General features: G+C 42.0%; 1 protein-coding gene and 1 long non-coding RNA gene across 3 annotated transcripts; one reads left to right on the top strand and one right to left on the bottom strand.

The window, feature by feature from the left end:
- Positions 1 to 668: 668 nt before the first annotated feature.
- Positions 669 to 25556, bottom strand: LOC113421537 (phospholipid phosphatase 3-like). 2 transcript variants are annotated; one of them, XM_026681953.2, is made up of 7 exons: positions 24766 to 25556; positions 24154 to 24398; positions 12289 to 12446; positions 11560 to 11840; positions 9265 to 9322; positions 6793 to 6969; positions 669 to 1728 (listed from the first exon to the last, which is right to left on the bottom strand). In XM_026681953.2, the coding sequence occupies exons 2-7, from the start codon at positions 24338 to 24340 to the stop codon at positions 1627 to 1629; spliced, it is 963 nt and encodes a 320-aa protein (XP_026537738.1). In that variant the 5' UTR covers positions 24341 to 24398; positions 24766 to 25556; the 3' UTR covers positions 669 to 1626. The 2 variants fall into 2 exon arrangements, with proteins under 2 accessions (XP_026537738.1, XP_026537739.1); XM_026681954.2 differs by lacking the exon at positions 24766 to 25556 and having other exon boundaries at positions 24154 to 24720.
- Positions 25336 to 27657, top strand: LOC148132355 (uncharacterized). Its single transcript, XR_015747887.1, has 3 exons — positions 25336 to 25782; positions 26214 to 26266; positions 27202 to 27657. It is a non-coding gene; the product is annotated as an uncharacterized LOC148132355 (long non-coding RNA).
- Positions 27658 to 27995: the final 338 nt, after the last annotated feature.

The raw sequence follows: 27995 nt of genomic DNA on the forward strand, positions 1-27995 counted from the left end.
GTGCCATCATAACTTTGAACAATCACTAAAAAATGGTTGTACTAATCTCTGCTCCCCTCCACAATGTGTGGTTCCAGTAATATTTTGCCTGCTTGGAGTCAGGCTCAAGGTAATATTGTACAGGACCTTCCTGAGTAATCCACTGGAATCAGTGGTGTTTGTTTTTGAGTAGACATATATAGCAGGTTAGGGTTTATTTTCTGAAAATAGAAGCAGACAAGCAGCAATAGTAGTGGAGTTTGGTAGGATAAATATTGGGGATCCAAGATTTTTCAAGGGTTATTTTGGGGTATTTGTTTTAGTGAAAAGTGTATTTTTGTGCACTTCCTTTCCTCATGCCTCTGAGTTCAAAAATTGGTGGCTGTTAAAGAAATCTGGATTCTTTTGAGTGTTTGGTGATGCATTTTCCCTTTTGTGATGCATACGAGCAGACGCAAACCAGTCATACCTGGACTGCATTCAGTGCATCTAAAAATACTTACTTTCAAGGAGGTTGAGTAGTGCAACTAAAGAGGTATTTTGTAAATGTACTTTGGTAGGTTGTAATAATCTCCCAGTTTTAAGTGTAGTTCAAAAGCGAACTACAGGCACCCAGAATAAGAATTTAATGGATATAAACATTGTTTCCTCTCCACACACTTGGCTGACAGGAATACTCTGAAATCCAGAAAAGGTTATTTCTGGTTTATAAACTAACTTTTACTCAGTTGCAACCATTAAATTATGTGATCGTCAGTACCATTTATTACCAAAAAAAAACACCACACACACCTTTCACATTATAAGGGGTGGAAGAGATCAGGTTTAGAAGAGAGGAAGGTCTTTCATGACTTTTTCTACACCAGTTTTCTGCAATCTAGCACCCTGGAGATAGGTTAGGTTAGGTCAGTAACGCGTTGAATTTTTAAAATTTGACCACACAGTTGGGAGGTGTTATCCCAATATAACTGGAAGATGCCTAAAACAGCTAGGTTGTTAGGTACTTTCTTCCCATCCTATATTTTCAGAATTGTGATTAATTCCTTCTCGATAGCAGTATGTTTCTGCAAGACACTCAATTGATTTTCAAAGCAGTAGAAATGCCCCATTAAAATAACACAGGTACTAAATATTCCACAGTTGTCATCCTTCTCCAAGCAACATCATCTGACTGCATAATACTTCAGGGATGAGATCATCTCAATATCAGTGAAGAGGAAGGGCGAGTTTTCCTGAATAATACCGGTTTGTAAAAAGTGAATTTTTGTGTTCTGGAGGAAAGCCCAAGAGGAACAACAATGTGGATATGGTGTTTTCCAGAAGGAGAGAGGCTCAAGAAGAAGCATGGAGTGGTCTAATGTTTTCCCATCCCAATGAAAACAAGGCTGCCCTACATAACACTTGGAGGAAGGGGAGATCTTCAGTGCAACGCTTGCTGTTCCTACTGGTGTTTCCAGCAATTGATGTATTAGTGGCTGTTGATACAACAGTGATAAAATGCTTGCAAGGAGCCCCAAGCTGGCTGTGACTGTGCCATTGTGCCAATGCAGTTTGTATAGCAGTGAATGTCCAGCCAGTGGCTCAGTTGGTTGAGGTCCTGCAACTAATATAAAACAGAAGTAGTCTCTGCCTGTCTTTGAGTCTTTCCTAGCAATCCGTCTGATGGTCTGAGCTGGGACTGTCCAAGATGCTTGAGGGCACAGAGTGAGGCTGATGCTTGCAGTGAAACATGTTGGAAATATAGAAAGCCTGCAAAGGAAAAGATGAGAAAAATGGCGTAAGAGAGCTAATTTGAACAGTAACAACTAAGAAGTCAGCATAGTTAAGAGACAACATCCAACCCCACTATTATTGCACTGCATCTACAGTTTAAATCTTCGGACAAAATGGCCCCTTCCAACTTTCAGATACAGCTATTAAGTATACCCATTTTCTGATTTACAGGCTAGACTATTAATATCAGAAATAGAAGACACTGATCAAAATGTTATAAATTTCAAATTCCCATAAATTTGCTTTCAGCTTGTGCCTTCCTAAAACATACATAATTTTCTGAATTTTAGTACATCTCATCCTTAGGCTCCCTTCGTTGTGCTGGAGGCAGATGGGAGGGCCTGGAATTACACAACCTGGCTAGGAAATGGAATGAGTTCCTCCAGGCTGTCTACAGACAATGCTTACAAGGGTGTGTGTTTCCTGGCAGCTTGTGCTAAGCCCTGTGTTTTTGCTCACTTCCCAGACCAGTTCCTTTTAACTGCGCTAACCCTCATCAATTTCCTCCACATCACAGCAACAGAATCCTTATGGATTTTAAAAAGCAGGAAAAGGGTAATGAAAAAGGGCAAGTGAAAGAATTAAAGAATTGGAGGACCTCTCTTACAAAGGACAGTGAAGGCATTGGGGGATATATGAGCCGGAGGGGAAAATGGATAATAAAAGAGGGGGCATGATCAAATTTTATGAACTGATACCTATCTGATATAGGTTAAATATTCAGTCCTCTCTCTCACGATGTTTAGAGCAGACTTCGTATAGATTATATTCAAACAATGTTACTGGTACTACAAATAGGTCAGGCAGAAGAAGCTTGTTTTTCTTTATATTTAATAGCTAAAGATTCACTGCCACAATGTCCACTAGCACTGAAAGTTCAAAAAACAAACAAACCAATAGCAATTCTCTATAATAGCCAAATGAAATCTGCACACTGACAATCTGTTGGTGGGCAAACGGGAACATAGGTCAGCGGCCTTTGAGCCGAGCTTGTGAGTGTCTAGAAATACTAGACAGATGTCTGACCTTTGAAACAGGATACAAAACCGGATGAGCCTTTGCTGTAGTACATTGTTGCCCAATCAACATGCAATTATGTATTTAGTGCGTAAAAGTATTTATTAGCTAGTCCAAAATATAGGACTATCGGTTGCACAACTCTGCAAACCAGAAGCATGTCTGTGGGCTTTCCTATGAGAGCAGAACTAACGCATGAACAGCAATTGGTTGAAAAATCAGTTCAACTGCAAATTAGGAGTTACCATATCTGGGCTGCAAACATCCAGTAACTGTTAAAATGGCAGGAAAAGCTTAGAAGTCTCTGAGAAACTTTGCTGTAGTTTTGTGGTCATCCAGATATTTGTAACCCAAATACCAACAGCCTTACTTGAAATAATGTCAGGCTTGCTGGATCAAATAGGTTTGTGTACGTAAGAGCATAAGCCAGAGTCCCCAAACTTGGCAACTTTAAGACTTGTGGACTTCAACTCCCAGAATTCCTCAGCCAGCATAACTGGCTGAGGAATTCTGAGAGTTGAAGTCCACAAGTCTTAAAGTTGCCAACTTTGGAGACCTTTGGCATAAGCAGTGCCCTGTTGAATCGTCCAGCAGCCTGTTCTCATGGCAGCCAAGCACCTGCAGAAACAAGCCCACGAGCCTCCCAGCAGATGGCCTTCAGAGGCAACCCCACAGCTTTGGAGCCTAGTAGCCATTGATCCCCATTAACTGGTCCAACCCTGTTTGGAAGCTAGCCAAACTGGTAATCAGCACCACACTCTGTAGTAGTGAATATCAAAGTTTAAATACATGTAATGTAATTCTCCTGCCTTTGTCTGCCTCAAATCTTTCAGGATTCAGTTTAATTGGGGGACCTCTGGTTATAGTAAGGGGGAAACGTCTTGTCTTCTTTTTCCCCAGCATAATCTTTTAAACTCCAATCATGTCCCCCCCACAGTCGCTTCCTTTCTAAGTTAAAAAGCCACAAATACTGCAACCTTTGCTCATAGGGAAACTGCTCCATCTCCTTCATCATTTTAGTTGCCCTCCTCTGAACTTCCTAGATATTCTAGATATGGCTGCACCATTTATTTATAAAAGGACATTAAAATATTGGGTCTCTATCTTCAATATTGTTTTTTTTAAAATTATCACTATCATGCTGTTGCCCTTTATTTTAGAGTGGGTATACACCCTACAGATACGTTTTTCTTAATCTGCCTTTCCTCCACCAAGTGCATCCCTCCAAGAACGCTGGAAGATGAATTAGGAAGGGGAAAAAAGTGATTCTCCCCAAATCTTCCACATAGCTTCACAGACAAATAGAGAGTTAATCCTGGGTTTCTGATCTTAGTCTAGTATCCTATAACACTTGGATTCTCTAGAAAACTAGATCATGCAAATAAAAAGGAAATTGTAGCACTTATTTAACTTGCACAATCTGCATAGAATTTCATTTTATTTTCGATTGAATAGTATAGAACATTATAGAATTTAGTATAGAATTAAAATAAGTAAGGCCAGTCTCTGCATATCAGAACATAAAACAATGGAAGTTAGAGAGCCGCTTTCCCATCTGTTCATTTTCACATCCGCTGGGCTACATCTTCCATTATACCCAACCCATCATGGCCTATTATTTGCTGTTTTTTTTTGTCCTGACCCACCTTGGAAGCCCTGATCTCCTGCTTTATTTTGGCAATAGCTCCAGTTGAAGTTAAGGGAAGTTGTTCTTAAGCATCATCACCATACTGGGACCCTATTGCCCAATACGGCTAACCTGGTCCCCTCTTCTTTTCCAGTAGCACAGTCAACAATATTTAGTCAAATAGGAATGTCCAATTTTCACTATCCTCACGGTTGCTGCAGAAATGGCCGGAAGACTGTCACTCTTTTCTTTTGTTTGACTGTGGGAGTGTGAAACATAATAATACACCATTCCTACAGAAGTCCCCTTTGGGGTGGGGGACTATTCTACACCTTTGTTTCAACAGCCAGATCAGAGGGCCCTCAGCAGATCAGAGGGCCCTCTGGATATCAAACATAGGACCTAAAGATGCTTAAAAACTAAACCTCTTAAATCCAATGCTGATTAGGCTTAGCTGTTTGCACGACATGCTTCCCTGCACTCTCCACCATTAAACATATTGGGCAAACAAGGCCGGAGTTTATGTTAAGGGAGGAACAGGTAAACCAGCCTTTCAAAGTTGGGTTGCTCTCCACCACACAAATGAAATTCAATTCCCCAAAGACTCATGCTCGATCGTGAATTATGAGAACCATAAGAAGAAAAAGTACTAATAAACAGAACTTTCTTGATAATGTACTTCAATTCATTTGAGATTACTCTCTGCCTGCATGACAGAAAGAGCATAGAACAACAGGGTTGGAAGAGGCCCTGGAGGTCGTCTAGTCCAACCTTCTACTTGATCAGAAGACTATACCATTCCGGACAAATGGTTGTCGAACATCTTGAAAACCTCCAGTGAAGGAGCACCTACAACTCTGGAGGGAAGCCATTCTACTGAGTGATTGTTCTCACTGTCAGGAAATTTCTCCTTAGTTTTAAGTTGGATCTCTCTTTAGTAACCTTTCACCTATTACTTCTTGTCCTATCCCTCAGGTGCTTTGGAGAAATGGTTATCCCCCTTCTCTCTATGACAGGCCCTCAGATATTGGAAGACTGCTATCATGTTACTTCTAATCCTTCTGTTGTTAGACTGGACTAGACATACCTCCTGTAACTGTTCATCATACAGTTTAGCCTCTACACTCCTTATTATCTTTGTTGGTCTTCTCTGCAATCTTTCTACAGTCTCAACTTATTTTTTTATATCATGGTGACAAGAACTGGACATTATTCCAATACTACTGCACTAGTACTATAATACTATTGCAGTATAAATCAGTCCTTCACATGATCTTGAAACTATCCCTCTACTGATAGTCTTTTACTACATTGGCTTTTTTTGGTAGTTGCAGCATACTGCTTGCTCATTCTTAAGTGGTTGTTGACTAGGACACATAGGTTCCTCTCATAGTCACTATTGTTGAGCCAGGTACCACCTATTCTATACCTGTGCATTTGATTTTTCCTTCTTAAGTGTAAGACCTTACTTTTCCCACCACTGAATTGCTCTTTGCTGGATAGGGCCCAGTGTTCAAATCTGTCAAGTCTATCTTTCTGTATCTTGAGTCTATCTTCCAAAGTTGACTATTACCCCCGGCTTAGTGTTGCCTGCACATTATATGAGTTTCCCTTCTATCCTCTCACCTAAATCATTTATGAAGATGTTGCAGGGTACTGGGCCTGCTACAGAAGATTGAGGTACCCCTGAGAGCCTCAGTGACGTAGTGGTTAGAGTGCAGCATTGCAGGCTACTTCTGCTGACAGACGGCTGCCTGCAATTTGGCAGATCAAATCTCACCAGGCTCAAGGTTGACTCAGCCTTCCATCCTTCCGAGGTGGGTAAAATGAGGACCCAAATTGTTGGGGGCAATATGCTGACTCTGTAAACTGCTTAGAGAGGGCTGTAAAGCACTATAAAGTGGTATATAAGTCTAAGTGCTATTGCATCTCATGATTCCTTCCATTTAGATTTACTTATTGAAGACTACATGTTGACTGTAATTGGTCAGCCATTTGCAAATCCATCTGGTGGTGATGGTGTCTATTCCACATTTTTCTACTTTACCAAAGAGTAGGCTGTAGTCTACTTTGCCAAATTTCTTAATGAAATCTACTTTGCCAAAGGTCTTAATGAAGAAAACTATGTTCACATTATTTCCTTTATCCACTAATTTAGTCACTTTGTCAAAGAAGGCAATACGTTTTCTCTGGTATAATCTGTTTTAACACACTCCTGTTGGCTTCTAGTAATAGCTTTGCTCATTTCTAGGTGCTTGCAAATCTCCTGCTTGATTATATTTTCTAGGATTTTCCCAGGTATTAATGTGAGGTATTGATCAACTAACTCCTTCTCGCTCTCTGAAAAGCAGGCAGAGGCAAAAGAGGGTCAGACAGACTGACAGGTTGTAACTTACCACCCAATAGGCTACAAGTGCTCCTTGCAGCAGTCCCACAATTACATCAGATGGATGGTGTTGATAGTCCGAAATGCGAGTCAGTCCGGTGTACAGGGCTAGCATCAGTAGCACAAATTGGACCAGTGGGCGTAGCAGTCGAGCGCCTCGCCAGGTGAATCGGGCCTGCAGGTAGAACTGGGGAACAAGCAGTGGAAACCGAGTATATAGCAAACAGTAGCTCCACAGAAAGTTTTTTTTTTTCCAATCTGTTTAAATCTACACTCTGGCAGAAGCAATGACAATGATCCAGGAACCTCAGAGCAATACTCCAGAGAAATTGGAGAATTAAAGGAAGAGGCTGGCTAGATTCAGCATTGAAATGCAAATAATTGGAGCTTTTCGCTTAGCACAATATATTAAACATGCCTTATGCTGGCAACTGGAAATCTTTCAGATTCTATTAGGAGAAAGGAAAGCAGGGATGACAGCAACAGCTTTAATCCTTTTCACCTTCTATATTTTTCAATGACTAATGGCAACATTTTAAAAAGAAAGTTAGACCATTTATGCAGAATTGAAAATTTTCCAGATTTTGCCTTGAAAATTATGAGCCATGATGGCGCAGTGGTTAGAGTGCAGTCCTGCAGGCCACTTCTGCTGACTGCTAGCTGAAGTTGGGCAGTTCAAATCTCACCAGGCTCAAGCCTTTCACCCTTCCGAGGCAGATAAAATGAGGACCCAGATTGTTGGGAACAATTTGCTGACTCTGTAAACCACTTAGGGAGGGTTGTAAAGCACTGTGAAGCACAGAGGTGGTATTCAGCAGGTTCTGACCAGTTCTGGAGAACTGGTAGCGGACATTTTGAGTAGTTCGGAGAACCGGCAAATAACCACCTCTGACTGGAGATTTTACAGTATCCTTCCCCTGCCACGCCCACCAAGCCACCCCCACAGAACCGGTAGTAAAAAAAATTGAATCCCACCACTGGTGAAGCGGTATGTAAGTCTAAGTGCTATTAGTTGTTCACAACACAGATGTGAGGGGAATGGAGGGAGAGTAGATGCTTGTTCTTGCTTGCCCTCTTTCCTACATAAGGGTCCTACATTTTGTACAGCCCGAACAGGATGACAACAACGACAGTAACAGATTTCAGAAAACAGCATGCTGGATTTATTGGGAAGATTCTTTTCCAACAGCAGAGATGGGGCATCCCAAACGAGCACCTCTTTGCCACCCACTACCTATCTCCCTTCTCTGGAAGAGGAATGAAAATATGCTTTTAATGTACTTAGACAGTGAAAGTTAAGAAGCTAAAGTCAGACTGTGAAGCAAGAAGAGAGCAGACAAAAATACACTTCAGAATGCCTGCTAACTCAGTACCAAACATTTTTTTCCTACTAGAATTTTCTGCTATCTAGAAGGGTTGTTTTGCTATGAAGGCTGCCATTCACACAGGCAAAAACGAAACAAGCTCTGTGGAGATTACTCCATAAAGCAAACTCTTCATATGATATATCTTCCAGTTGTATTTCGCACACCAGTATAAACCTTGAGGATGTTTGTTTTAATTAATAATTTTGAAGAGAGGACCTTGCACCCGTGTCACAAGGCTGTTCCTCCACTAAGTTGTGCCTAAGCAGCTACCACATAGGGCTGCTGCCTGCATGAGTCTGTCTCCTTTTTTTTTAAACTGTGGTTCATGTAGTGTGATGATACATATTAACAGAGTTGAAAGGGACCTTGTAAGTCATCTAGGACAGGGGTCGTCAACCTTTTGGAACTCAGGGACCACCAAACGCATAATTTTAAATCCTGCAGACCAGAGACCCTGGAAAATCCCCAAAAAAGTCTGCAGGAAAATTCCCCACCCTGTTTTCCTACCGATCGATCATTCTTTATTTGGGATTGCAGGATACTGTCTCCAGCTCCATTCTCAGGGAGAGCGAGAGAGAGACTTTTGGCTTCATGCAAGGAAAGCAGAAGAAGTATTTCTTTCTCTCCCCCAAACTCTGCCAGAAATGAGTTTTTGTGAGACTTGTCATGCTGGCCCAGCCCCTTGGAGCAGGATGCCTTGCAGGGTCCCAAAGACTCATGTCTGGTGGAGTATGGGGGAGGGAAAGAAAGACTTTTGCTGCTTTCCTTGCATACAGTCAAAAGCAGAAGAAGCGGAAAGAAGCAGCCGGGTGGTCAGGCGAGGCGCGTGGGGCAAGTTCCCCCCCGCCCTTTCCCCCTTCCCTCACTACCTCGTGTTGTTCACAATGCAAGTGACGCAAGCCTTGTGTTCGTGGGGGCCATTTGGGCAGTGCAGCCTTGTGTTCCCACGTAGCCTGGATTAATTGCTTTGGGGGGGGGTGCTTTTCTCTGTGGACTACCAAATTTTCTCATGGACTACCAGTGGTTTCTGGCCCACTGGTTGGTGACCACTGATCTAGTCCATCTAGTCCCTCTTCCCAAACTTCACTTCTGTAAACCTGAAGAGAGGAACTTACCACTAAGTACATCATGGAATACATAGCAAAGGAGGCATGGCCAGAGTAAAAGGATTTTCTGGAAGAGAAAATAAGATATTTCTCTGAAGAGGACATAATATGTACTGCTTAGTTTGGTCTACTGACTCCAGCCACAAATGCAAATTGATCATTACACAACCTTACATTGACTACACTAAACCATTTTCTTCTGATGTCCTTTTTCATTGATAGCTATCCTGAAAGGCTTCAATCCCACCAACATTAACCATACATACCCCAGGATTCATTGCAGTTAACTATCCATTATTTTAGGGAGACTTACATGCCCATACAGTTTCTTTGGGCTGAAAGTTTGGAGAACACATTAATTTGATTCTACAGAGAAAAGATTATTTGATTACACAGCAAAGGCTTCAGAAAGTTGTCTTGGCTGCCATCTAGTGGGCATCCAGATTTCTGTAGTCTAGACAGTGTGTTAGCTTTAGTGTGTTGGAATATCTAACAGTCCCTGGGAACATACAGAGAAAGGGGGAAATATAAGAAAGAGACTCAGAGTAACTGCATCTTCATTATGCTACGTTTTAGTTGGTCTAGAGAAGTGATTTGACAGGCTTCTGAAAATTTGATGCATTACCCCTCTAGCACTAAAAGTTTTTCCAGAAATCCAAGAGATTCTTGAGTTTATCAGCCTTGCAAGGCTTGATACCCAGTGAAGGCTGAGGTCAGTTTTGACTGAAGCTTTTGGGTCAAGCTAACAATAAGACTGCAATACAATAAATGCACTGTTCTCTAACAGAAGCCTCACTTGATCCATTTATCAGTCCTCCCTGTTTTTTTAAAAAGCATTGTCTCCTCAACTACCATCGTCATTATGCTGACGGCAAACTTATTCAAATCAGAGATAAAGCCAGATAGGGATAGAACAGAAAAGTTGGAAAGAGGTAAGCTGCAGGTAGAAAACAGATTCTGCATATGTTTTGTTGGCTTTGAAAATGAAATCTGATCGCATTCCTCCTTTGAGGCTGGGATAATGACAGACTGAACTCCATAGACCTCCCCACTTTTCCCTCTAGTTCTGACTGGATTAACTGCTCACCATCATTCCAATTTATATCTCCTCAATCCAGATACCCTCCAGAACTTACATGAAACACATTTGCTGGAGTGAGTTTCAGCAGGAAGAACCAGAAGAGATGAATGGAAATGGCACAGGAGTAGGTTGAAACATATAATGGTAAAACAAAGGAAAAAAGAGATTTCCTGCTCCCCAAAGATAATACAAGCCTTGGAATTGCCAAGAATTGCCTTCTACCTTGTTGGCTGGAGTTGCAGGACTGAATATGGCAGAATGGGAAATCCAATGTTTTTTTTCCTATCTGCTCCCTTGGATTTGTCTCTCTTGCAAGGGATAGACCACTTACGTCCTTCTCCATGGGCATGGACAAACATTTTGCAACTCCTTGAGACTGTCCATCAAATCCAGTTGAACAAAACTTGCCACTGGGGCAAGAAAGTGGCTGCCTCTCTTTTATATTTCACTTCAAATGTTCCTTGTGGGCAAACTTAAAAAACAACTCCTATTTATTACACCAAAATTGTTCTCTTTCTTGGGTTCGTAGATGTGCCCTAATATAATGGATTCACTTTCTCATTTTTGAGATTTCTCTTTTATGGTCTGTGATAAAATGATAAAAGCTAATGGGACCTTCCATACCTATTCCAACTTGGGAGATGAACCGGCAACCTGAGTGGCAGAAGTTGAATTCAGGATGATACCCAGCACTGATATCTATAGTTAGACTACTTCTTGACATCTCTTTGGAAGTTGGAGCCTATTTGTTCTCTTTCACAGTCCAGATCAAGCTTGGACACATTTTTGTGGCTGAAAGTCATGTTTTTTAAAAGCTTTTGAGGTTGCAGTTCATACCATTGCACACATTCATGGATACTTTTTTTTTTTCCCTGTTGGGGAACTTTTTGGTGGCTCCAGGGCCTTTTAAAAGGTACTTGGGACCTGCAGGTTGCTCTCACTTTGCACACCTTTGAGCTAGACTTACACAATTCTTATCTTTTCTGGGTAGTGCCTGGATGGTAAACTAACTTAGCTGGAGACCCTCAGATCAAGGCAGCTTGCTGCATGAAGCGTCAGAAGGAACATGGGAGAGGAAGATTCAGTCCTTTTCCATAAGCACGCAATTTGGCTATGATGCATGTGAAATAACAGGAATAAAAAATACACAATCACTTTTCTGTGATTCATTGTCAATATGCCATTGGGGGGGTTGGGCATCAAAAGATTGTCATGAAACATACCTGGCCTCCTTTTCCTTAGAGTGGCTACTAGTGCAAACATAGTCCTCCAGGTATCCAGCAGAGCAGGCCATGTGAGTGAAATTAGGTTGACAGACAGCCAGAAAATGTGGCCGGAGGCGACCTACAGCAACTTTTGCCATGTTAGTGAGTGACTGACCCACACAGCAGCCAAAAAGGAAGGTCCCAATTTCTTTATAGAGGGCAGTCACATAAGGATTGGGGATTGTAGAGCGTGATCTGTGAGGTAGATGATGCACATGGAAGATTTCACCTACAGTGATCTGCAAGAAAGAAAAGAGATGTTGGTCTATAAGCAATTCTGAAATCTGGGAGTAGAGATAGGAGAATAAACATTTCTTAAGTAATGAGATATGGGATTTGCTCTGGGAAAGAGAACAGGAGGACTCATCTTTAATGAAAATAAGTAGGGAGCATTGGGATAAAGACTCTTAGACCAGAGACCAAAGAATAACAGGGTTGGAAGGACCTTGGAGGTCTTTTAGCCCAATGTCCTACTCAAGCAGGAGACCCTATGCTATTCCAGATATTTAGCTGTCCAATCTCTTCTTGAAAACCTCCAGAGGCCATTGTGCTTAGATCCTGGTGAAGGAAATGCATCCAATTATACAGTTTATTCTTTGATCATTTGGCTATGGGAATTCCGTAGTCACGAGCTGTAGAAAAAGGCCCAGCCTTCCTCCCCAACCTCTTGCCTCCCTCCCGACTCACTGCTAGGAAGGAGATCAGGGTGCCTGATGAAATGAGCACAGTGTCGGTGATGGTCTCAGGACGCTGCAGGGGGTAGCTGATGCTACTGTCATTGCAGAAGAAGCCACGACGCATTGGAGAAACGAGGCCGAATTCGCAGATGAAGAATGGGATGGAGGCTACAGAAACAAGACAATTTTTTTTATTTTTTTCCCTTTGTTACTTATTACGTATTTATTTTTAAATTTGCTTCATCTTTTTTTCTTTTATCAGCATATAAACACACACACGCAACACAGAGTAACAATTCAAAGGAGGTTTTAATATTAAGTAATTAGCTTAAGACTGAAACCATTAGCATCTATTTGATAATTTTGATATGCGTTGCAGGAGTTTTTTAGTGTTATATTTACAACTGGATGGAACAAACAAAAGAATGTTATGCTTGTAATATTGACATCCTAAATGATAATTAACTGATATATTTTTCCTTTTCCTTTCTTTATATGCCAGGTGAATTACAATGTTAATAATCTCTAATCATATCATATAAACATCATAATGCAATGTATAGAAAAATGTAAGCAATGCTGTAAACATAGAATACCAAATTAGCTAACCTCATCGGTGTTGGTTTTGTTCTCAATTTAAATTCTAGTGGCTTGCCCTCTCCGTGAGGGTGAGAGTTGTCTTGTAGGGTTCTTTGGTTGGGCCATTTACTGTTAACTTACTAGGACTTGTTACCAACTTCAGTTAACTAGGACTTTGTTACCTAACTTAATAGGACATGTTACCTACTTTAGTAATGAAACATCTGCAAGAAAACAACCAAGCTCGGAGAGCACCAAGGACCCCTCACAAATGGAAAAAGAAAACAACACACATGCACTTCCTAGTTTGGTGCCTTCCAGAAGTATTATTAGCTGTCGTGTATTGAGGGAAATTCTAGTCTTTACATTTTATTAAGGTATACTTTCTTACGACAAGAATAAGACAGGGATCCATATAAATACAAAATTGGCCTAATTCTTGGGGGCCTAGCTAATCCCCAGTAAGCAGACAGATATAGTCCCTGTCTAGGTTAATTTATCCTGTAGAAAGGAACAGCTAGCATGTATTCCTTGCTCTGAGAAATGCAAAATGCTGCCCTGTGGGGGGAAGGGGGGAGGGAGATACACAGTGTCTACATGGGTATGAAATATATATCCAACAGTGTTCTTGCAACTCACAGGACCTTCCTTCCAAGTATGCAGCACCTGTAGCCATTATGGACATTTTGGTAATACATGTAAGAGTTGTAGAATACAGAATAAGCATAGCAGACTGAGAAAGGACATGGGATGTCTTCTAGTCCAGCACCTTGCTTAAGCAAGATTTTCCTTTGGAACTTTAATAGAAGTCTCTCCCTATATGTTGTGTTGTAGTTTACTCATTTCTGTCCTATTCCTTCTGTTGAGACCCACCTACTATCTAAACCTGGATTAGATTTGAAGACAAGCACTTCTGCAACTTAAGTTCTCTTCCCTTCCTGAATGCAGCTGCAAAGGAATTAAAAAGCTAGAGTTTTGACTTACTACTTCTTAAGATGTCATCTGATATGAATCTGAGACAAGTCTCAATGTATGTATTTTACCGTGGTTTATTTCAACAAACCACAGCTTAAGACTAACAACAGTAGTTTAAGAAAAGCAAAACTTCTGAATTTTTTCCTGAGCTTCATTGGAAAAAAGGGAGCAATAAGTTTGTGGTTCACCATCATAAAATGCAAATGCACTTTTCATCTCAGTAATTAAGTGTACACAAGGTAGGCTATCATTATTAGAGTGAGGGAATGAAATGAAGTTGCAGTTTGCTGAACCACAGAAACTGGATTTACGTGGTATGTAAGACCAAATCAACCCATTGTAGCTGTATGTATCTCTCTAGGTCTCATATGTTTTTCCTCACTTGCAGCTAACTAAACAAGGTGGTGAATGCATTTCTGCCTCATTCAGCCAAAATAATCTTATTGCTTTCAAGTTTAATGCTGAACAAAAACAAAGTGAATTTGAGGAATGGCTTACATTTGAAGGAACAAGTAGCTCTAATTGATGCCCATTGGTTAACATCCACGGGTTATGTTTAGGTTAGCTAAGTCAGATACAAGTCTAACATGCTGCAATTTGTTTTCTCCTTGGTTAACTTTCAATTAGCACTGAATCTTGAACATGATTCAAGGGATTGTATGTACAAACCAAGAAAATGGCCATATTTAGTAATGTAATTAAGTGTATTGTCTGAGTGGAGACATAATATTACCAAGAAGCCTACCCACAATTCCAAACCTCATTTTAAAAAAAGGAACAAACAAGTGATTGGATATAGTGAAAACAAAATTAGGTAGGTGGGAAGCTAACCCAACAATGGGGAAAAAAATAAGAATGATGACAGAAGCAAAATTTGCTGAAATTATGGTGGTTTTATAATGTGATTATAAAACCACCAGTCTCTGTCTTGGTTCACACCTTGTAGTAAGCCATTTTTTAAAAATCTTGATTTGTCAAATAAGGCTTGCCCAATATGTTATGCATAAACAATCCTCATGAGATGTTAAACTAACCAGTGTTTTTGTTTTATAATTAATTGGCTATCCCAGGCATTACAAAACTTATATGAGCTTTTTTCTCTCTTGAACACACCCTTTTCATACAACAGACCAGTGCTTCTCAACCTTGGTGAATTGGAATATGTGTGGACTTCAACTCCCAGAATTCTGGGAGTTGAAGTCCACATATCTTGTAATTCGCCAAGGTTGAGAAATGCTGTCATAGAGCATAGACTTTAGCATGCAAGGCTCCTCTTCCATCAGCAGCTACCTTGAGAATAATCTTACGGCATTCTTGTCAGGGTGATTTGGCTGAAGAGAAATGGGAAAGAACAGGGAAAGTGTGCTTAACATTAAGAAGGTCTCTGAGCGTCAGCAACGGGAATGGACAGAGTTGAAGGGAGAAGGATTATGTTCCTCAAAGCCACTGTAATATCTCTGAACTGAAATGGCCACAGAGAGCCAACTGCTGCTACCTCAGCCTCCATTCCCCCCTCCCTGCTTCTTCTTTCTACTGTCATCAGATCCCCTGGGAAGGGCTAATGAATTCTGCCTGCCACACAGAAGGAACTGGAATGTGAAACCAAGCAGGTAAGCCTTGAGACATGAGCCAAGATGTCTTGCGACTCTTTATGCTCAGGAACCTTGGGATAGGTGTCACTAATCCCAACTCTGGCCCCCTGACACAAAGAATTCCCATTCCAAACTGAAGGATATGCTAGCTACCACACCAGAGATCAATTTCTGTAACACTCTTATCACATTTAACAATTAGAGTAGGATTTTGGGAAGCCGGGGCATGTAAAGCTCCAAATTGACTGCCCCCAATACAAACAAAAGTTGGAACACATCATTTGTCGATTGCTGTTCCTATTGGGTATTTGGAGCCATATTGTCTTGGCTAATGTTGCTAAGAACATATTTCTCTAATCACTGAACCACACTTAAAAAGGATCGTGTAGCCCAGAGTCTGGTTATCTTGACAATGTTGTAATTGATTGGACTTATAGCTCAATATAACAAGGAATAGTATTGCATTTTGAATAATGAACATATTAACAGGGTTTTTCATGAAAATGCTACTGCTGAGATTTCCACAACTTTGGATTCTCCAGATAAATTAGGGCTATTCCTAGACACTCAACATGGCTCAACTTGGTTCCAACATGTGGTTAAGTACATGGTAAAGCTCTTATTTGGAGACAGCGGATCAAACTCTCTTCTGCTGCCACCGATCACATAAGTAGAACAGGACCATCATCTATCTAAACCACTGGCTTTCAGTGTGATGGATACATACACAGCAATATCTTCAAAACTAGCATTTCTCAATCTTGGACCTTTATGATAATTGGACTTCAATTCCTAGAATTGCCCAGGCAGTCATGCTAGTTGGGAAATTTGGGAGTTGAAATCCACACATCTTAGTCACCAAAGTTGAAACTTATTGTTCTAAACCATTGTATTGATATTTCAGCAGGGAGAATTGGAAAATCAGCAAAGGCAGGGCATGTGAGGCAGCCACAAGGACACACAGCATTTGTACAGCCATATTGTCTTGTCATAACCATAAGCTACCTGTCCACCCACCCTTTCTGGAGGGCAGAAACAGATGATACCTTCTAATGCAACTCTTCTTGGTGTTTCCTGGCTACACATCAAACATAATTTCCCCCCCTGGCTTGTGTCTGTTGGACTGATGAGGTCCAGGTTGCTTGCTCCACTTTAATTTCTTCTAAGCAAGCCCTTGCATTTTTATTGGTTGCTGTGTGTAGTGGCAGGAATGCTGGGGTACTATTTTGGATCTGCATGCCATTCTCACCAGTGTAACTTCCTTTCCCCCCATTTTTAAAACAACTTTTTGCTTTTGTTCAATTATATAATTTTTGCAAAACTGTTTTCAAAGTTAAAGTATCAGAAAGCACACCTATCCAGGGATTTGGTAAAACAATAGTTTCTTTCTTGCATTTTTCTCAGCTTTTGTTTGGTTTCCCTCCCATGGAAAATAAAGTGATTGGCAATGGCTTTCCTGGCATGGGAAGTTGGGAGGGCAAGCAACAGGGGAGAGAGTGTGCACAGCAGCCAGCAGTCTAAATTCCTGGCAAGTTGCTGCTGAAGTGTCCCAACCTGCATAGAATTTCTTTAAATTAGCTTAGAGTTCAGCTGGCATCAGCACGGGACAAAACAGTAGTGCAGAACTGCCTCTAGACTTGAACTTGGGAAACAGTTTCCCAAATTTATGGTTTTACCACAATATTTAATAGATGGACAGTAGATGCAAGTCATTGGTTGAGTTGACACAATGCACTAAGGCACAATTGGGATTATTGAATCAACTACAGTATTGAGACTACATTCATTTGGTATCTCAGGGGAAAAAACAACAATTTACAAACCAAAAGGTTCGGTTTGCTCAATGCTCAAAAACAAAGTCAAATCAAATGCATCGTGACACGACTGAACTGTGTTTCTTTACCTAATAGAACTGGAGCCTCCTAAGAGTGAGAATGGGATTCAGGTAGACTAAGCAAATGAGGTTTGTGCAGGAGTAGAAATACCTTTTGCGATCCAACTAGGCTTAAGTTACAGACAGCTGGGACAGAACAGTCATCAAGGCAGAGAATGCCACAGGATGACAATCAGGGTTTCTCTGACAAACATCTAAGCTTTGAAGGGACAGCTGAGCTGGGCATATGAATCTATGCACTCCCCTGCCTCCAAGTAATCTCCCTTTCTCTAGCATGCCTAGATAAGGCTCCAGTTTGCCAACTGGATTCCTCTGGGAATCCAACTCTTGTCTTTCTTGGGAGTAGCAAATAGCAGAAGAAGGAAAAGGAAGACAACAGTATGTGGACCATGATGGAAGTGAACCAAACAAAAAACTCAAGAGACTGCAACCACAGGCCTAGAATTAGATACTAGAAAAATAAGGCAAGGCCTGTCCTGCCCCCTTGAGAGCTCCTGAGCATATATAATCTACTCCCCCCATCACAGCTGCTGATAGCTAGCAATAGGGTTTCAGGGATGACATTGATTATCTGGGGCAACGTTAGTAACAGCCCCTGATCCTTTGAGGCCATACACAAGCCTGCTTCACATGTTTCAGTTATGCTAATACGTGTCTTTTCAATCTTATTTTATTTGACCAGTATTTCCAAAGAAGTTGCATATTACTATGCCTTATCCAAATTTTCCTCCTACCCCCTTTCCTAATTTTCTGAAGGTCTTGCTTGCTAGCTCACAATAACTTTTTCAGGTTCCCACAATAGTCATCTCTTGCAATCATCTCTCCCCACTCCCTGCCAGCTCACCTTATATGGTGCCCCAGTCCTGCCATGCATGTAGATCTTCCCTGGCACTTGGAGGGAGCTATTAATATCCACTTCTCTTGGTGCTCCGAGGTATTCCCATTGCCTCTCTTGGCCAACTGCCCAGGTGCAGCCCTAACAAGCAGTGAGACTGGCCGAGCAGTTCCACCAGGTTGAAAGTCCCCGTCCGAAGAACTGATTGGATTCACACATTAATCTAAGGCACAATGTATTCCATTTTCTGCTGAGAGTAAGGCAGATGGGGGAGGACACATGGTTTGCTTTTTTGTTTGTGTGTTTCACTCTCCCCTAATAGACTCACTAGGAGCGGGATCTCCAACCTTGGCAACTTGAAGACTTGTAGACTTCAACTCCCAGAAACCCTCAGTCAGCAAAGCTGGCTGAGGAATTCTGGGAGTTGAAGTCCACAAGTCTTCAAGTTATCAAGGTTGGAGATCCCCGCACTAGAAGTACAAAACAAGAGCAGCTAAGAAAAGTGGGGAAACAAAGTAAGGCAAACAAGCCACAACTGCTTTGCTTCTTTGCAAGACAGATTCTAGCTTCTTCAACAAGCCATGATAGAAATCTGAGGCTTAGCACGATGCATGAAACCAGCCTTCAACTGCAAAGCAATTTATCTCCTACAGTTCAACTGCTTGACAAAGAGAGGCTGCCTGCTCTGAGCCTTGAGTGACACTCTTCTGACATTATTTGGCAGGGTGTTATTCCTGGTCTCTGAAACAGGCAGCAGCCTGTCCGGCCCCCTCTCACAGCAATACTCAGGAGAGCAAGACTCAGCCTGTGATGCCTCCCCAGTTTAGGGAAGGAGGAGAAGGTTCATGAAGAACTGAAAATAGGAAAACAGTGGAGGGAGGCTGGAGGATGCTCACAAAACTGCACTGGGATCAGCTGCAGAAACCAAAGCAGTCTGGCGTTCCAGCTGAGGATAAAACCAGAATCTTTCTTCTCTGGGAATAAGTTTTACCTACCTACAACCCTTGAACTCCCTTTATCCCAAGCCAACCTGAGTTTGCTAGCTACAAGTACTTCTGGGTCAGCATCTGAAGGACAATCCAATTCTTATCCGAGATACTTTCTGAATGCCTCTTCCTTCCTAGCAGCCAACCCACCACCACTGTTACCACTGCCAGTCTGCCAAATTGCCTGCAACCCAAACTCTTGCTCCTTCCAGATCTCTGTCAAATTCTGTAGAAGTAGTAGTGGCCTGAACAAGCCAACTCCTTACTAGCCATCCATGTCAGTCCATCTAGGCAACCTTGGTACAAATTACCTTCTTGGGGTCTGGCCAAATTTTCCAACAACCTGGCTCTAGCATATGCCTAATGTTGGGCTAAAATAGTATAGAGTCAAAAGAGGATTATTGATACAACATGATGCATGAAAAGACCCCTAATTTCCCAGTATTCCAGCATTATAGGAAAGATCACCCAAACTTTCAAACTGACCTGCTTTATAGACAGTTTAATTCTGTCTGTCCCAAAGGCATTATCTTACCTGCCTCTGACTACAGATACGCACTTGCCTGGGAATGATAAGACATTTATAAAATTATGAACTATGAAGAAACTGGATGAAAATTTTATAATATTCTTTTCAAACATCAAAATTCTAGAACCAATGAAATGTATCAAAAAGATTCAGGAGCAGCTTCTACAAATACTATATCAGATGGTGCACATTATTATTATGTAGAATTCCTGCTTTATTATTTGATAATGGCCACCCAAGACAGAACAACTATCCATCACAGAGGTTAGCAGCAATAGCTAAAAATGAATCCAAAGTGTTCCTTGACATTTCAGATACCCCAGGGCAGCAGTTGTCTTGTGGTTTTTCTAAAGCAACCATTCCTGAACAATTTCCAATTTTTTAAAATAAATGTTTGCACATGCTAATAGTTCATTATACGTACCACACAGGAGAACTATTTCTGAATGAAATCTAAAACCGGTGTGCCTATTTTCATCTGGCATATGGTAGACAGTGTATCATTTTCTATCTCTGTGATGTTTATGAAGGTTCTATTCCTAACTCCTACAACAAAGAGAACCAGCATGGTGAACACCTTTAGTACAAAAAAACTGGGCTATATATTGGGGACAGGGAAGGAAGCATTAAGGAAGATAAAATATATTTTGGTGTCTGAGATAGAAAGTCTAGATCCCATCTCCTACAATTTATGAACAAGTATAGTCTTCTAGGAAATTCATCTGCAAGCACCTAATTCAAAGTTGTTACAAAGACAATAGCCACTCTGCCTAGGGAATCAGATTTCCCCACTCCTCAAGCTGTGATTAAATATGCCTAGAATCAGTTAATGTTACTTTATTTCATTTCTGCGTTCTCTTCTAGGCTGCTTGAGATTTGTCGTGCACCTATTAAAAAGGTATTTTTCCTAATGAATCTCATTAGACTGCAATCCAATATTGTTACAATACTTCCAGAATTCCCACATAGAATTCCTAATTATTAAACTATGTTGAAAAATAAGGCTAGAGTATGCAGTTCTCTCATTCAAAGACCTGATCCTGTTCACAGCTAATTCTGTGGGAGAACAAAATGGGTACTTTCCTAGCGTTCAATGTTTTCTGCTTCACTTGTAAAGGTAGAATCACATTTCAAATGCGGTCACATATTTTATAGCTTGTTCTGCTGCAGTTGTGAACTGAAGTGATACCTTTGATCTCCCAGATCTACAGCCAGCCACTAAAAATTCATATCTGCCAGGAACTCATTAGGTGACCTCAGGCAATGCCTTCTCTTAGCCTTATCCGCATGATGGGAATAACAAGATTGTTCTAAGAACTACAAGATAAAAGATCTGAAGGTCTTTGAATACTTCAAAGCAGCCTGCCAACCTGCTGCCTCCATGATGGCTTGGAACATCATTCCCTTACTTAAAGTGTGGTTTAGCATGGGTGGACATGATGTTTGGGGAACACGAGAGTTGCCTTATCTGGACAACATTCTATACTTGCTTCTGATTATTATTAAATACAGACTGCCTTGAAGGGGTTAAAGTCCCCCAAGACAGGCTTCCTTCAAGTCAGTGAAAACTGATATCACTACAGTGGCAGCAAACAGTGAAAATAATTCTTTCCCTTTGCTCCAGCCTGTCTGTCTTGACTTTCCCCTTTGCATTCTCAGGCTCCATGTCAACTTGGAACACAACAGACCATCTAGTTTGGGCTATGTTTTCGTATCAGAACTTTTTACTTAAAAAATAAAATAAGATACGGCTTCTTTGGACACCAACCAGGTGACTTTCTAAGTCCCTTAGGAATTTTTTCAAGGACTTCAGTAACATCAGAGCACACACACACACCTCATCCTCGTCTCGACTGTGGTCTGCCTCAGCTTTTGTGTTTTGAAACACAACTCTTTAGCCTTCAAAAATGTACAACACAGTTCGAAAAGAAAAAAGTGGCTTACTGAAATGTAAAAATGGAATATCTCCCTGGAATGAGGACATAATGATTTAAATAAGGTCTCCTGCTTTAGGCAGGGGGCTGATCAAGGCCTCCAAGATCTCTCCCAGCCCGAGGATTCTGTCTATTTCTATTTCTATAATCCCCTTGTGCCGTTCTGATGAATGCCCTTTCTGATGGCCGTACATCTGTCTCCAAACACCAAACACTTGTCTTTGTACCGAGCAAGCATACTCTTGTACTTCTCACTGCTGAAATCCTGCCAGAAGGTGACTGAAAGAGGAAGAAGCCAAAATTTCCTGATGGGCTGGATTTAAACTGAGCTTTCCCTCATCAGTTCTGCCTGAAAGTTTCCTTATTATTCTGAACCATCTAGCATAAAATGGAAGCTGTTTGTAAGCACAAAACCTGGTACAAGGGTATAGAATTTAGCTTCTTGGAAAAAGCCACATTCATTTTAAAAAGCAGCCTCTAGGGTTGGAGGCAATAGTAAACTTTGCATTTGCGTGGGTAGAGCCTTAGGAAATGTCAGAAGGCAGAAATATGACTGAACTGAGCTCACTGGAGTCTGGACTGGAGCGGTACCATATGGTTAGCAGAAGTAGAAACCTGATCTTTGCTGCCATGATCCGCAAAAGTGGGTTATCTTAAACTATCACTTGGGCTCCAGCAACTTCCCCTTTTTAGTCTATGGAGATTCTTACTCATCCAGACCATGGTTGCCCCAAAGGTGCTTTTTCAAAAAGTAACTGGACTTCAAGAGGTGGTGGTCATTTGGAAGCTTTCTTCAGAAGCTTCTTGGGATGAGAAGCGAAATATCTTCAAGGAGAAGAAAAAGTCCAGTTCCCTTTTTTTTTAAAAGGACCCTGTCTCCTGCAACAATGGCCCCAAAACATTTCATCCAACCCAGATCCTAGGCTTAATTCTGATGGGATTCAGAAAAGGCAAAGACTTGGCGCAAATAGCCCTTTATTTTGACCCAAAACTTCTCCAGGTATTCCAGTCATATAACCAAGATTTACTTCCACAGGGCAGAATCAGGTGTTACCAAAAGGGGCCTGGCCCTCTTGTTTGTTATTAATATCCATGTTGGTTTGAGGATAGTTGCAGAGAGTGACCTGTGGAAAAGGGTTTCAAACTTCTTCCCTAGGTATTTTTTCCCCCTGACAGCTAGGATTAACTATAAGAGTCCAGCAGGAGGTGGGGGAAATGCCCAGGAGAGAAGCAAATCAGTGGGTATAGTGAAGAATTAAAAAGTCCTGGTTGCTGTGATTGCCCATTGTTCTGAAGAATTTGTTCTCATCTCTATACAATTATTAACCAACAAGCAGAAGATCATTAACCAGGAAGCACAAATGTGCAGAAATATGTGTGGTTCTGACTTCCAAATGGCCACCTCCCCTTGAAGGCAAAAGCGCCTGAGGGTTCTTAGTACTCCTCAAAGTGGGACACTTACCTATGGCTACCCAGTTGGCCTCTTTGACAGACCTTCTCAACCTTCAGGGAGCCATTCTGTAGGCACTTTCTGTGTAGCGAGAAAGCAACTGTTTATTGGATGTTTATCTCATTGGAGGGGAGAATGGGCAAAGTGGCATCCACTGCAATCTCTCCTGATACTGCCATGTGGTCTCCACATATCTTGTAGGAAGTGGCACCGGCTCACTGTTGCTGCTTTCCCAACAGCAACCTCTAGAGCAGAGCCCTTGCAGAGCAAGAAAGTGGAAGTAAACCTGATAACCGAGTGTCATAAACTTAACACCCTATCAGAAAGCTATTTCTGAAGACTTGATTTTGCTCAAGAGCTGTCTGCTCCATCCCAGCCGTGGACCACTATGATTCATGGTGACGTAATTTCCACAGCAGATGCTAAAGTCCTCTGTGGAGGATTAAATGAATATCTGAGCAGTGGTTTCAGCTGCATGTTCCAACTCAGAACAGCCTTGGACTGATGTAGACAACTGGGTATGCCCAGTTGGAGCACCCAATACTGGTTACTCTGATTCTTCCATACGATAAGAAGTTTGGTCCTGCATTACCAGATCTTCAGTTATCCAAACCCAATATAAAATGGACTGCCACATAAATTTAAGCATGTACAATTACCAGAGGTGAAAACAGAAATGATTCAACTTTGTTTTCTAGATTTTCAGATAAAGACCAATTCAACTGCAAGAATCCTTCCATACTCCATTAGGCACCAGATATGTTGGGCTGCAACCTTCTAGCTATTTCTAGTTATTTCTAGCCAAGCACAGGATGGTGGGGACTCTAGATGATATGGTTTTACTCAGGGAATGATACCAGAGTGTGGGAAGCTGGAGATTCCCAGTTCCCCTTGGTCCAGATAAGAAACATGATAGATGCAACAATGCCCAGTTATATGCATAAGGAGCACAAAATAAGCTGGTCCATCATCTCTATTGCAGAGAGAAATGGATTATTTAATCCCTTCTCATTTCTCATTCCTCTGTGGCAAACGTCTCTTGATAAAACAATTGTCATGTACTAGTAGGTAGAAATTGCAGAGCCCCCATCCTTCACTCACCCACAAGTAAACACACAATATCCACTGCCACCAAGGTCTTCCTCAGCAATGGGCGTCGAGGAGCATAGGCAGTGGGTTGAATTGCTGAGCTCCGCACAGTCACTCGGACCTCTCGATGATGATCTCTCTGCCACTGTAAAGGCTGCAGGGCCTGATTATGAAGGAGTTCAGCGCGATTGTTTTGCATGGTCTGTTCAGGTCAGCTTGCCTTCTGCAGGATCAAGTTGGATCCAATTCCTTAGCCCCTGCAAGGAAAACAAAAATCCAGAGCGTTGGTTCCAGGTGGAGAGATGATTAACTAGGATCCAAGTCAGTAGCCCTTGGCAGCAAAAGAAGGAAAACGATGTCGGGCTCGGCAAAGAAAGCAAACCTGGCTTCTGAGAGCCTTCGGGCGATTCTGTCCCACCTTCCAAAAGGGGCCTGCGGCGGGGTGGGCCGGGCTAGGGCGAGGTTAAACTACAACCAGTAACTTTTCTCTGCAAGTTATTAGCCCAGCGCGCCCCGTCGCGAAGGAGCCACGAGGTGGCAGATCCGGAGTAATGGAGCTACCCAAACTTTGTGGGGGAATGGGGCAACTTCTGAGGAAGCAGCTGCTTCGGGGCAGAGACCCACCTGGCGCCTTCGCTTTCTCCTTCAAACCACGCGCCTCCGGGTTGGCGACTGCAGAGCTAGGATGGGAAGGAGGAGGGCGATTCTTTCCCGGCGGGGCTGAATCTCGGCTCAGCTCAGCTCAACTCCGTCTCCGCTGGTCTTTCCTCGGTTTCTTTCCTTTCCCTTCCTGACGCGTCCGCTCTACCCTCCCTTCTCCTCGGCTGAGTTGCCGGAGCGTCCGAGCGGGAAAGGAAGTCGCGAAGCGGCTGCGATCCAATTCACGTCATAGAACCATCGAATTGGATCGCACGTGCACTTGCGCGTAAGCCCCTCGGCTTACTTCCGAGCCGAGCTGCCGCTGAACTCTTGGGAAGGACCAGGAATCAACAGGGAGGGGCGAAGGACGAGAGGTCGGGGTGGCGCGCGGTGGGTCCCCGAGCCAACCCTCTGCCCCTCGTCGCTATGGGCCATCGTCGGAAGCGACCCGTGCCCAGAGCCGCCGAGAGTTCCCGGGATGGGAGAAACCGCATCGGCCAGCCTTTGGCAGCAGACGCGCTCCTCACGCCCAGATCCGAAGGCGGTCCCTGTCATGAGGCATGGTCAGGTGGCAGTTCTGGGACATTAAAATCGCAGAATAGTCCCAATCTTCACCGACGTTACTCAACTCTTTCTTCCCCCTCCCCTTCTCAAAACCTCATATTCTTGCTTCACCACTTGGCCTGCGTGGGAGCCAAGCGCGCAGTTTGCGTTCTGCTATCCGAGCAACTTTGCTCCACCTGAGCAAAGATCAGGCTTATCCAATCAAATTATCTGAGGAGTAAAGGAATTGTAGTTTAACCCATAAAGGGCGCCACGGAGGAAAAACTCATGGGTCTTCCTCACTTGTATCTAATCAAAGCACAGTCCTGATCTGGCAACACCCCCCCCCACCCCACCCCGTCTGGTGATCGTTTTAGTTTGCTTCCAGCCCATGAGTGAGATGACTTAACGTGTCTTTATGGTTTAGACAGTGTTTTTCTCAATTTTGACAACCTCAAGGTATTTAAAATTTGTTAGACATTGTTGCCTCATTACCTCTTAGTTGTTAGATGACTACAGTGATTTGAAACAGATGGGGCTGAGAATGGCCATAGTATGCAGAGATGAGTGAGGATCATTTCAGCAAATGGGAGGAAAGAGCCTTTATTGGAGTTAAGCAGTTCAGGGCTGAAGTGGGATAAAACAAAGCATGAGGGAAATTTTGACCCCTAAGAATGGTTTAATTTCAATAAGGTTTCCAATCTGTAGTTCAATTATTCACCAAAGTTCATTGAAAAGTTCATTGAATTTATTATCGAAATGCATTATTTTATAACTGTGTTGAAAGGTGTCAAAATGCCTTTCTTTCGAGGATTCAATTTTCCCGCTGGGAGAGCTCCGGCGCAAGGATACGGACAACTGCTTGAAAGCTGGATCTTTTTATTTTTCAGGAAGGTGGGGAACAGCGAGAAGCCTGCGTTCCTGGGCTAGCTAGCTTCTTATGGTAAGTCCCTGGTTTTTATACCCTTTTCTCCCTTTGTAAATTGATTTTGTGTGAATGTTTGGATTTGCTTAATATTTGCTTAATGTTTCAAATCCTGTTTGAGTTTGTCTTTATTCCCGCCAGAGGGGAAACTCTGCGGGGTGCGAAAGGCAAACTCCACGGGGTGGCCAGATTGTATTATTGGTTTTCTCTAATCTCTTTTAGCTTTAAGATAGTTTTTCATATTTGTTCTGTGGCAATCTCCTATCTGTCCCTTTTGTAATTTATATTTTGTGTCTTTTGTCTGTTTGTTTTGCTTATTTAGTATGTCCTGTGTTTGTAAGGGTTTTCTAAATTATATTTTTGTTTCCTTTTCTTATTTGTCTAGTTTTCTTAATTACTTAGGCTTTTGTCTATAGGGATTCTTTAATACCTTTTTTATTTGATTCCTTTTCCTATGTAAGTTTGTTTTATGACTGACCTGATGTTCCCCTTGGGCTTTTCCTGTTTTTGTGACACTACTGCCTTCGTGAAGTTCCCTTTCCACAACTGAAAAGGACTTCTGGGCAACTTAATTCCAGACTTACCAATGGTATCATCAGAGATGTACTATAAAACTTCCACATGCGATTGTGGTGGTGGTGGTAGGGGTTTGGAAGGTATAAGTTGGGAATATAGGGTCACCCAACATTTATTATTAGGCAGCAGTGGCATAGGAGTTGCCAGAGGCAGATGATCAATTTTGTGATGATAGTAAAGATATAATTTCATATTGCACAGGAGGAGGCAAGGGTAAACCACTTTTGTACTTCAACAAAACCACGTGGATAGAAAGTATAAAACAATTGACAATATGGTACCAGATGATGGCCCCAAAATTTGAATGGTATTCAATACACTACTGAGAAAGACCTAAGCACCATTTGGAGTATTAATAATGTTTTTGTTGTGGTTAGATGTGGAGACATCCAGTTGCTGATGTTGCCATGCAGGAAAAGAAAATCTGAAGCTGCGAAGATGGAATTACAATTGGAACATGATATGTAAGAAGTATGAACATAGTAAAATTACACAGTGAAACATGAAATGAATACACTGTTTGACAAAGAGACTGGTGGGCATTTTGTCCACCCAGCACTTTGAAAGCACATTATATGCAAATAGATAAATAGGTATCACTTCAGTGGGAAGACAAGCCAGTGCTTCTTACCTATAATCAGAATCCTGCCAATGCTGGACCTTCCCAGATGTGATGCCCATTTGGGAGGTGACTTCGAAGGTGAGAGAAGGCCCTGGATGACACTGCCAGATGCTGTTTGTCCTGCTTTCTGGTGGAGCTAGCTTGTCCCTGTGGTGCATCTTGGAAAGTGCACAAGCATGAACCAATTGGACTAGCATGTTAGGCAGCCAAACCACTATGGTGGTTTGACATTGAAATGAGACACAGGGAACTGTCTCTGAGAAAAATGCCAACCCTGAGAGAACTCAGGTAGCAGTATTTATTGAGAAAAAACACAAGCAAAATATACAGTATGCATATTCAGAAAACAATGACCTCAACAGGAGATTACTTCACCAGCATGAGAACACACAATCTTGGAAAGTCCCAGATGTTACCTTGCTAGGGTGAGATCATTCAGCCACGGAAAGTCTCATGGGAAAGTTTGGAAAGTCCCATGAGAAAGCACAACTGTGTATCTTGTACCTTGAACTTTCACCCATTTTCCTATTCCTTCTAAACTGGCAGAAT

This window comes from Notechis scutatus, chromosome 2, assembly GCF_049901735.1.
Source record: "Notechis scutatus isolate UNSWTSFEM ecotype Mainland chromosome 2, rNotScu1.2, whole genome shotgun sequence".
NCBI lineage: Eukaryota > Metazoa > Chordata > Lepidosauria > Squamata > Elapidae > Notechis > Notechis scutatus.

Bases quoted from the DNA above. Each gene is read 5' to 3' on its own strand.
- LOC113421537 (XM_026681953.2), bottom strand. From the start codon at position 24,340: ATGCAAAACAATCGCGCTGAACTCCTTCATAATCAGGCCCTGCAGCCT. The intron at 12,447-24,153 runs GTGAGTGAAGGA...TTGTTTCTGTAG, and splicing joins TATTGTGTGTTTACTTGTGG to CCTCCATCCCATTCTTCATC. The intron at 9,323-11,559 runs GTATGTTTCATG...TTTCTCTTCCAG, and splicing joins TCTAAGGAAAAGGAGGCCAG to AAAATCCTTTTACTCTGGCC.